Here is a 12,058-nt window from a genome sequence, read left to right on the forward strand (position 1 = left end):
TTGTCTCCAAACTTACAATTTCGTTCATTAGACCATGTTCTTTCCGTTTTGATGTGGAAAGTATGATCCTCATAAATCCATATGGCATCTTATAATGTGGTTATGAATACAAAGTGGTTTTGCTTTATTTCTTTTACAATAACGTCCATTTGTTACGATGTTACCATATGCCAGGCTCTCTACTAGATACTTTTGCACATGCTGAGAGCTTGGCCCACAGCCCCCATATGAGAAAAACAGACCCGAGAAGTTTTGTATAAAATCCTAGGACTCCCCCGTACGTTTCAACTCCAGCAGAGTGACTGTAAATGCTCAAGAAATGACATCCCTTGCAGCTCCACATTCCTTTGCAAAGTAAAGCAAAACAAAAACAACACCCTCTGTCAAAGGTAATCTTCATGTGTCTTTTTCTTACAACCTTAAGGCAGGGGTCCCCAAGCCCCAGGCCATGGAACAGTACCAATCCGTGGCCTGTTAGGAACCAGGCCGCACAGCAGGAGATGAGTGGCGGACGAGCGAGCAAAGCTTCATCTACATTTACAGCCATTCCCCATCACTTGCATTACCACCTGAGCTCTACCTCCTGTCAGATCAGTAGCGGCATTAGATTCTCATACAAGTGTGAACCCTACTGTGGACAACGCATGCAACGGATCTAGGTTGCGTGCTCCTTATGAGAATCCAATACCTGATGATCTGAGGTAGAGCTGAGGCGGTGACGCTAGTGCTGGGGAGTGGCTGCAAATACAGATTACCATTAGCAGAGAGGTTTGATTGCACAGAAACCATAATAAATCAATTGCTTGCAGACTCAAATCAAAACCCTATCAGTGAGTGGCAAGTGACAATTAAGCTGCATCTGGTGGCAGGCTTTATAGTGGCAAGTGAGTTGAGGTACTTCAATTGTACAGCTGCATCTGGGGGCAGGCTTTAAGTCAGAATCCGACAGTTATTTTAGGCCGTGCATGGCCCGCCCATTATTTTATTTTTTTTGCCCATTATTTTATTCTCCATCTCCATCTGCACCTCTTTCCCGCACTCTGCACTTGTCTCAATCACAGTTTTGGTAAGCCCACAAGCTAACCCTAGCCAAAATGAGTAAAAAACAAGCATCACTGGAGAGCTTCTTTGAAAAGGGGTTAAGACCCAATGATGATACAGCAGAAGACTCTAAGACTGCCAACAAAAAGAAAGCTGCACTTAAAAGAAAATACGGGGGGGGCGGAGTCAAGATGGCAGCATGGGAGGATGCGGAGTTCACGTTGCCCCACAACTAGGGCACCTGCCGGACACTGGTGGGGGAACTCGATGCCCAAGGAGGCGGGAGGAACCCCTGAGCGACCGGATAGGACGTGGGGGGAGTGAGGGGGAAGGAGAAGTGGAGGCCGGACAGGACCAGCACCGCTGAGGGGTGGCTGGGAGAGGGGAGGGGTTCCCATGCCTGCAGGGACCCTCAGGGATGCAGAGGATCAGAGGGAACCACACCTAGTGTTTTCCCTGCCCAATCGGCCTGCAAGAAGCCTGCTGGGCTTCCAGGCTGAGTCTTTCACCCTCCAAGGCCCCCTCTGAATGATGCTGGTCCTGGGGAGGGGGGACAAAAAGGAGAAGCGGACAGGGAGGGGCCCTCCGGGATTGGAGGAGCAGGAGAAGTACCGTGGGCGCTTTCCCTGCACACGCGGGCCCTGGGAAGTCTGCTCCTGGGCCTGATCCTCCACCTCCAAGGCTCCCTCCATCTGTGGGGGTCCTAGGGGCATGGGGTGGGGGGCAGAAGAAGAGAGGCCAATGGGAAGGGACCCTCTGGGACCGGAGGATCAGGGGGACATGCCTAGTATTTCCCCCACCCACTGGTGCCCAGGGAGCCTGCCGGGGTCCTGGACCTGGTCCTCTGCCCTCTGAGGCCCGAGGCACTCCTGGGCCCCTCTTGCCACAGTGAGCCTAACTCTCACCCCCCATCCCCCTAGGGCCTTTTCAGGCCCTGTGGGTCCTAAGCATAGGCCCCACCAACCGCCTAAACCCCGCCCCTGCCTAAGCCCCACCCCCAACAGCCAAGGCCTTTTCCCCTTTTTCTTCTCCTCTTTTTCGCTATTGTGATTCTGTTTCACCTTCCAGTTGTTGTTTCATCTATATTTTTATTTTTTCTAACATATCTGTTAGTTTTCTAATCTTATTTTCTGTTTTACTCTTTGTTATTGTTCTGCTCCTTTTTTTTTTTCTTTTTCTGCCCTGCAAGGCTTGCAGGATCTTGATTCATGAGCCAGGGGTCGGGCCTGAGCTCCTGCAGTGGGAACTCTGAGTCTAAACCACGGGACTAACAGAGAACCTCAGACCCCAGGGAATATTCATCAGAGTGAGGTCTCCCGGAGGTTCTCATCTTGGCAACAAGACCCAGCTCTAGCTAACAGCCTACAAACTCCAGTGCTGGAAGCCTCAGGCCAAACAACCAGTAAGACAGGAACAAAATCCCACCCATCAGGAAAAAAAACAATGAGATGACAAAAATATATGTCACAGATGAAGGACCAAGGTAAAAACCTACAAGACCAAATAAATGAAGAGGAAATAGGTAATCTACCTGAAAAAGAATTCAGAGTAATGATAGTAAAGCTGATCCAAAATCTTGGAAATAGAATGGAGGCACAGATCGAGAAAATAAGAGAAATGTTTAACAAAGATCTAGAAGAACTAAAGAACAAACAGAGATGAACAGCATAATAATTGAAATGAAAAATACACTAGAGGGAATCAAGAGCAGAATAAATGAGGCAGAAGAATGAATAAGTGAGCTGTAAGACAGAATGGTGGAAAAAACTGCCGAGGAGCAGAATAAAGAAAAAACAATGAAAAGAATTGAAGACAATCTCAGAGACCTCTGGGACAACACTAAACTCACCAACATTCAGATTATAGGGGTCCCATAAGAAGAAGAGAAAAAGAAAGAGTCAGAAAATATTTGAAGAGATTATAGGCGAAAACTTCCCAAACATGGGAAAGGAAATAGTCACCCAAGTCCAGGAAGTGCAGAGAGTCCCATACAGGACAAATCCTAAGAAAAACACACCAAGACACATATTACTCAAACTAACAAAAATTAAATTCAAAGAAAAAATATTAAGAGCAGCAAGAGAAAAACCAAAAATAACATACAAAGGAATCCCCATAAGGTTATCAGCTGATTTTTCAGCAGACACTCTGCAGGCCAGAAGGGAGTGGCAGGATATACTAAAAGTAATGAAAGAGAAAAACCTACAACCAAGATTACTCTACCCAGCAAGGATCTCATTCAGATTCGATGGAGAAATCAAAAGCTTTACAGATAAGCAAAAGCTAAGAGAATTCAGCACCACCAAACCAGCTTTACAACAAATGCTAAAGAAACTTCACTAGGTGGGAAACACAAGAGAAGAAAATGACCCACAAAAACAAACCCAAAACAATTAAGAAAATGGTGATAGGAACATACATATCGATAATAACCTTGAATGTAAATGGATTAAATGCTCCAACCAAAAGACACAGGCTCGCTGAATGGATACAAAAACAAGACGCATATATATGCTGTCTATAAGAAACCCACTTCAGACCTAGGGACACACACAGACTCAAAGTGAAGGGATGGAAAAAGATAGTCCATGAAAATGGAAACCAAAAGAAAGCTGGAGTAGCAATACTCATATCAGATAAAATAGACTTTAAAATAAAGACTGTTAGAAGAGATAAGGAAGGACACTACATAATGATCAAGGGATCAATCCAAGACGAAGATATGACAATTATAAATATTTATGCACCCAACATAGGAGCACCTCAATACATAAGGCAAATGCTAACAGCCATAAAAGGGGAAATCGACAGTAACACAATAATAGTAGGGGACTTTAACACCACACTTACACCAATGGACAGACCATCCAAACAGAAAATAAATAAGGAAACACAAGCTTCAAATGACACAACAGACCAGAAAGATTTAACTGATATTTATATGACATTCCACCTGAAAGTGGCAGAATACACTTTCTTCTCAAGTGCACATGGAAGATTCTCCAGGACAGATCATGTCTTGGGTCACAAATAAAGCCTCGGAAAATTTAAGATAATTGAAAGCGTATCAAGCATCGTTTCTTTCTTTTTTTTTAATAGATCTTTATTGGAGTATAATTGCTTCACAATACTGTGTTAGTTTCTGTTGTACAACAAAGTGAATCAGCCATATGCATACATATATCCCCATATCCCCTCCCTCTTGAGCCTCCCTCCCACTCTCCTTACCCCACCTCTCTAGGTCATCGGAAAGCACTGAGCTGATCTCCCTATACCATGCTGCTTCCCACTAGCTAATTATTTTACACTCGGTAGTGTATATATGTCGATATGAAGCATCTTTTCTTACCACAACGCTATGAGATTAGATATCAATTACAGGGGAAAAAAACTGTAAAAAACACAAATATATGGAGGCTAAACATGCACTACTACATAATCAAGAGATCACAGAAGAAATTTTAAAATACATAGAAACAAATGACAACGAAAAGAGGACCACCCAAGACCTATGGGATGCAGCAAAAGCAGTTCTAAGAGGAAAGTTTATAGCAATTCAACCTCACCTCAAGAAACAAGAAAAATCTCAAATAAACAATCTAACCTTACACCTAAAGGAACTAGAGAAAGAAGAACAAACAAAACCCAAAGTCAGTAGATGGAAAGAAATCATAAAGATCAGAGCAGAAATAAATGAAATAGAAATGAAGAAAACAATAGCAAAGATCAATAAAACTGAAAGTTGGATCTTTGAGAAGGTAAACAAAACTGATAAACCTTTAGCCAGACTCATCAAGAAAAAAGGGGAGTGGACGCAAATCAATAAAATTAGAAATGAAAAAGGAGAAATCACAACTGACACTGTAGAAATACAAAGGATTATAAGAGACTAGTACAAACAACTGTATGCCAATCAAATGGACAACCACGAAGAAATGGACAAATTCTTGGAAAGGTACAATTTTCCAAGACTGAACCAGGAAGAATTAGAAAATATAAACAGACCTTTCACTAGTAAAGAAATTGAAACTGTAATTAAAAATCTTCCAACAAACAACAAAAGTCCAGGACCAGATGGCTTCACAGGCGAATTCTATCAAACATTTAGAGAAGAGCTAACACCTATCCTTCTCAAACTCTTCCAAAAGACTGCAGAGGGAGGAACACTCCCAAATTCGTTCTACAAGGCCACCATCACCCTGATAACCAAAACCAGACAAAGATATCACAAAAAAAGAAAATTAGAGACCAATATCACTGATGAACATAGATGCAAAAATCCTCAACAAAATACTAGCAAACAGAATCCAACAACACATTAAAAGGATCATACACCATGATCAAGTGGGATTTATCCCAGGGATGTGAGGATTCTTCAATATATGCAAATCAATCAATGCGATACACCATATTAACAAATTAAGGAATAAAAACCATATGATCATCTCAATAAAGGCAGAAAAAGCTTTTGCCAAAATTCAACACCCATTTATGATAAAACTCTCTAGAAAATGGGCATAGAGGGAACTTACCTCAACATAATAAAGGCCATATACAACAAACCCACAGCAAACATCATTCTCAATGGTGAAAAACTGAAAGCATTTCCTCTAAGATCAGGAAGAAGACAAGGATGTCCACTGTCGCCACTCTTATTCAACATAGTTTTGGAGGTCCTAGCCACGGCAATCAGAGAAGAAAAAGAAATAAAAGGAATCCAAATTGGAAAAGAAGAAGTAAAACTGTCACTGTTTTCAGATCACATAATACAATACATAGAAAATCCTAAAGATGCCACCAGAAAACTACTAGAACTAATCAATGAATTTGGTAAGGTTGCAGGATACAAAATTAATGCACAGAAATCTCTGGCATTCCTATACACTAACAACAAAAAATCTGAAAGAGAAATTAAGGAAACAATCCCATTTGCCATCGCAACAAAAAGAATAAAATACCTAGGAATAAACCTACCTAAGGAGGCAAAAGACTTGTACTCAGAAAACTATAAAACACTGATGAAAGAAAACAATGATGACATAAACAGATGGAGAAATATACCATGTTCTCGGATTGGAAGAATCAATATTGTGAAGACGACTATACTACTGAAAGAAATCTACAGATTCAATGCAATCCCTATCAAACTATCAATGGCATTCTTCACAGAATTAGAACAAAAAATTTTACAGTTTATATGGAAACACAAAAGACCCCGAATAGCCAAAGTAATCTTGAGAACGAAAAATGCAGCTGGAGGAATCAGGCTCCCTGACTTCAGACTATACTACAAAGCTACAGCAATCAAGACAGTATGGTACTGGCACAGAAACAGAAATATATATCAGTGGTACAGGACAGAAAGTCCAGAGATAAACTCACACACCTATGGTCACCTAATTTATGACAAAGGAGGCAAGAACATACAATGGAGAAAACACAGCCTCTTCAATAAGTGATGCTGGGAAAACTGGACAGCTACACGTAAAAGAATGAAATTAGAACACTCCTCACCACCATACACAAAAATAAACTGAAAATCGATTAAAGAACTAAATGTAAGACTGGACACTATAAAACTCTTAGAGGAAAACATAGGAAAAACACTCTTTGAGATAAACCACAGCAAGATCTTTTTTGATCCACCTCCCAGAGTAATGAAAATAAAACAAAAATAAACAAATGGGACCTAATTAAACTTAAAAGCTTTTGCACAGCAAAGGAAGCCATAAACAAAATGAAAAGACAACCTTCAGAATGGGAGAAAATATTTGCAAACGAAGCAATGGACAAAGGATTCATCTCCAAAATATACAAAGAGCTCATGGAGCTCAATATCAAAAAAACAAACAATTCAACTAAAAACTGGGTGGAAGACCTAAATAGACCTTTCTCCAAAGAAGACATACAGATGGCCAAGAAGCACATGAAAAGATCTCAACATCACTAATTATTAGAGAAATGCAAATCAAAACTACAATGAAGTATCACCTCACACTGGTCAGAATGGCCATCATCAAAAAATCTACACACAATAAATGCTGGAGAGGGTGTGGAGAAAAGGGAACCCTTTTGCACTGTTGGTGGGAATGTACATTGATACAGTCACTGTGGAGAGCAATATGCAGGTTCCTTAAAAAACTAAAAATGGAACTACCATATGACCCAGCAATCCCACTACTGGGCATATACCCTGAGAACACCATAATTCAAAACGACACATGGGGGCTTCCTTGGTGGCACAGTGGTTAAGTATCCACCTGCCAATGCAGGGGACAAGGGTTCAAGTCCTGGTCCGGGAAGATCTGACATGCCACAGAGCAACTAAGCCTGTGCGCCACAACTCCTGAGCCTGTGCTCTGGAGCCCATGTGCCACAACTACTGCATCCCACATGCCACAACTACTGAATCCTACGTGCTACAATTACTGAAGCCCACATGCCTAGAGCCCATGCTCCACAACAAGAGAAGCCACCACAATGAGAAACCCGCGCACCGCAACGAAGAGTAGCCCCCACTCACCGCAACTAGAGAAAAGACTGCATGCAGCAACAAAGATACAACGCAGTCAAAAATAAATAAATTTAAATAAAATTTTTTAAAAAAAGGACACATATACCCCAATGTTCATTGCAGCACTGTTTATAATAGCCAGGACATGGAAACTACCTAAATGTCCAACAACAAGTGAATCAATAAAGAAGATGCGGTATATATATACAATGGAATATTACTCAGCCATAAAAAGGAACGAAATTGGGTCATTTGTAGAGATGTGGATGGACCTAGAGTCTGTCATACAGAGTGAAGTAAGCCAGAAAGAGAAAAACAAATATTGTATAGTAATGCATATATGTGGATTCTAGAAAAATGGTACAGATGAACCTATCTGCAGGGCAGGAATATAGATGTAGACGTAGAGAACAGACATATGGACACGGGGGGGAAGGGGAGGGTGGGACGAATTGGGAGATTAGGTTTGACATAAATACACTACCATGTGTAAAATAGATTGCTAGTGGAACCTGCTGTATAGTACAGGGAGCTCAGCTCGGTGCTCTGTGACGACCTAGATGGGTGGAATGGGGGCAGTGGGAGGCGGACCAAGAGGGAGGGGATACATGTATACATATAGCTGATTCACTTCATTGTACAGCAGAAACTAACACAACATTGTAAAGCGATTATACTCCAATAAAAATTTAAAAATTAATTAAAAAAGAAAGAAAAGAAAATACCAAGAGTCTTACTTAAATTATAGGTTCATTGCAACAGGTGATTCACATTCTCCAAGCCCACTTTGTATAATATGTGGCGACCTGCTATCCAATGAAACTATGAAACCTTCAAAACTGCTTTGCCACATGGAGACCAAGCATGCTGCATTAAAAGACAAGCCTTTGGAGTTTTCAAAAGAAAAAAGTGTGAACACGAAGAAAAGAAGCAATTATTGAAGGCCACCATTTCATCAAATGTGTCTGCACTGAGAGCATCATTCTTAGTGGCTAACCACATTGCTAAAGCCAAGAAGCCCTTTACTATTGGTGAAGAGTTGATCCTGCCTGCTGCTAAGGACATTTGTCATGAAATTTTAGGAGAGGCTGCAGTTCAAAAGGTGACACGTGTTCATCTTTCGGCTAGCACCATAACTAGATGAATTGGTGAAATAGCAGAGGTTAGTGAGGCACAACTGTTAGAGAGGATTAATGAGTCACCGTGGTACACAATCCAGGTTGACGAGTCTACTGATGTTGACATCAAGGCAACAATGCTTGTTTTTGTGCGATATATATTTCAGGAGGATGTGCATGAGGATATGTTATGTGCACTTTTGTTGCCAACCAACACCACAGCTGCAGAACTATTCAAGTCTCTGAATGATTACATATCAGGAAAACTGAATTGGTCATTTTGTGTCGGTATATGCATGGATGGAACGGCTGCCATGACTAGACATCTTTCTGGTTTCACTACTCGGGTCAAAGAGGTCGCTTCTGAATGTGAGTCTACGCACTGTGTCATCCACAGAGAAATGCTGGCTAGCCGAAAAATGTCACCTGAACTTAACAACGTTTTGCAGGATATGATTAAAATTATCAACCACATTAAAGTACATGTCCTTAACTCACATCTGTTCATGCAGCTCTGTGAGGAAATGGACATAGGGCACACACGTCTTCTCTTATACACAGAAGTGAGATGGCTTTCTAAAGGTAGATCACTGGCCAGAGTTTTTGAGTTATGAGAGCCACTCCAGAGATTTCTTTTAGAAAAACAGTCACCACTGGCAGCATATTTCAGTGACACAGAACGGGTCGCAAAACTTGCTTACTTGTGTGACATATTCAACCTGCTCAACGAACTCAATCTGTCACTTCAGGGGAGAACGACAACTGTGTTCAAGTCGGCAGATAAAGTGGCTGCATTCAAAGCCAAACTGGAATTATGGGGACGACGAGGGAACACTGGGATTTTTGACATGTTTTAAACGTTAGCAGAGATTTTGAAAGAGACTGAGCCAGGGCCTTCTCTCTCCCAGCTGGTGCATGATCACCTACCTCAGCTTTCAAAAGAGTTTGAGCATTACTTCCCAACCACAAAAGACCCCCGAACTGGGAAGGAATGGATCTGCGACCCATTTGTGAATAACCCAGGTGAATCGACTTTGTCTGTGCTAGAAGAAGATCAACTGCTTGAGGTCGCAAATGACGGTGGCCTTAGAAGTATGTTTGAGACAACTTCAAATCTCCATATGTTCTGGATTAAAGTCAAGGCAGAATACCCTGAGATTGCCACAAAAGCCCTGAAAAGGCTGCTTCCATTTCCAACATCCTATCTTTGTGAAGCAGGGTTTTCTGCAGTGACAGCCACCAAAACGAGATTACGGAGTAGACTGGACATAAGCAACACAATGTAATAATAATAGAAATAAAGTGCACAATAAATGTAATGTGCTTGAATCATCCCAAAACCATCCCCCCATCTGTGGAAAAATTGTTTTCCAGGAAACTGGTCCCTGGTGCCAAAAAGGTTGGGGACCTCTGCCTTAAGGAATCTGATCTTGCCACCTTAATACACTTTCTGCACTCTTCATTTTTTCTTTTATGCTTCCATAGCAAATAATAGAACTCCTCTTTCTGCAATTATCTATTGACATGCTCACACTTCCCACCAGGATCTACACTTTATGTACACCTGGCCCATTAAATGGGTTCAATAAATGCTTATTGAATGAATAAACGAATGAGTCAATGATTGAATGAAAACATGAACTTGTCTTCCTTTGGTTAAATTATGGGATGATAAGGGGTGATTTCAGGAAATTAGATATTCCAACTACTTACCTAGTTCTTTGACAGCATCTCGTTTGTTGGTTTCCAAAATTTCATATAATTTCTGTGAGAAGTTAAGAAACACATTAATTTCTAATTACACCAAGTGCATTACTGGCTTTAAAATCTGAGAGAAAGAAGTATGGTAGGGGCTTCCCTGGTGGCACAGTGGTTGAGAATCCGCCTGCCAATGCAGGGGACACGGGTTCAAGCCCTGGTCTGGGAAGATCCCACATGCCACGGAGCAACTAGGCCCATGAGCCACAACTACTGAGCCTGCGCGTCTGGAGCCTGTGCTCTGCAACAAGAGAGGCCACGACAGTGAGAGGCCCGCGCACCGCGATGAAGAGTGGCCCCCGTTTGCCACAACTAGAGAAAGCCCTCGCACAGAAACGAAGACCCAACACAGCCAAAAATATAAATTAATTAATTAATTAATTAAAAAAAAAAAAAAAGAATCCGCCTGCCGATGCAGGGTACACAGGTTTGGGCCCTGGTCCAGGAAGATCCCACATGCCACGGAGCAACTAAGCCCGTGTGCCACAACTACTGAGCCTGTGCTATAGATCTCATAAGCCACAACTACTGAAGCCCACGCGCCTAGAGCCCGTGCTCCATGACAAGAGAAGCCACCGCAATGAGAAGCCTGCACACCACAACAAAGAGTAGCCTCCGCTCGCCGCAACTAGAGAAAGTCCGCGTGCAGCAACAAAGACCCAACCCAGCCAAAAATAAATAAATTAAATAAATAAAATTTTTAAAAAAAGAAGTACGGTAGAAGAAATCTCACTTAGATTAGCATTTGGGGGAGATATTTAGCTCAAATCTTCCCTCTCTGTCAATTCTGCTGCTTTCCCCAGGCTCACACTCATAGTGCAATGGATGCTGTGTAGTAGCTCACATAACTACTGTGCCTAATATTTCTTAGAAAACACTAGTGTACACTTCACTGTGCATCAAGGAGAATTCTCATAGATAGCGTGCCACTAGAGGGTGGCCAACAGAGAAGCTGTTTGGGGAGCCAGTCTATCGGGAGTGCAAAAACAAGTGGAATAATGAGAAAATATGGTGTCAAGTAGGTCATGTTTCCTACAGATAACTCCTGACATAACTGAAGAAAGAGGTCCACTCTGGGCTAACCAATCTCTGTTCATTCATGCAATAGGTATTTGTCCAATTCCCACCATGTCCCAGGCATGGCTCTACATGGAGCTTGTCCTCTAGGTTTGAGTCCTTCTGGAGCTTCCACTTGGCCACATCAACAGCCCTGGGACTAAACAACTGACAGTTCTCTAGGATGGTCAGGTACAGATGGCTGAAATTCTGCACCCAAATCATGCATGGTATCTTCCTATTTACAAGGAACAACTGGTTTGTTATCTAAAGTTTAAGCAGTTAAAGTTAAGTGTGTATTGTTTTTGGTTTAGAGAAGTCACATTAATCACTCATTTTGGATATAAGAATGAAGTATACAATTTTTTTTTCTTTTTTTTTTTGCCACCGCACATCTTGCGGGATCTTAGTTCCCTGACCAGGAATGGAACCCTTGCCCTTGGCAGTGAAAGCACGAAGTCCTAACTACTGGACCGCCAGGGAATTCCCTGAGTATATAATTTTTATTAAATTGTTGCCTCTCACTTGATAACACTGAATCAGCAATGGGAAGGTACCAAATTATTAGCCT

The 12,058-nt window shown here is 41.8% G+C and overlaps 1 protein-coding gene across 1 annotated transcript in view; it reads right to left on the minus strand.

Moving 5' to 3' along the window:
• The window catches only part of LOC103001493 (ankyrin repeat domain-containing protein 45), a 151,247-nt gene that overhangs the window by 29,055 nt on the left and 110,134 nt on the right, over positions 1-12,058 (minus strand). The window contains exon 23 of the mRNA XM_007165340.2: positions 10,387-10,438. Within this exon, the coding sequence (XP_007165402.2) occupies positions 10,387-10,438 (52 nt within the window). The remainder of the gene's footprint in view (positions 1-10,386; positions 10,439-12,058) is intronic.

The sequence above is a fragment of the Balaenoptera acutorostrata genome, chromosome 1, assembly GCF_949987535.1.
Source record: "Balaenoptera acutorostrata chromosome 1, mBalAcu1.1, whole genome shotgun sequence".
In the NCBI taxonomy this organism is placed as follows: domain Eukaryota; kingdom Metazoa; phylum Chordata; class Mammalia; order Artiodactyla; family Balaenopteridae; genus Balaenoptera; species Balaenoptera acutorostrata.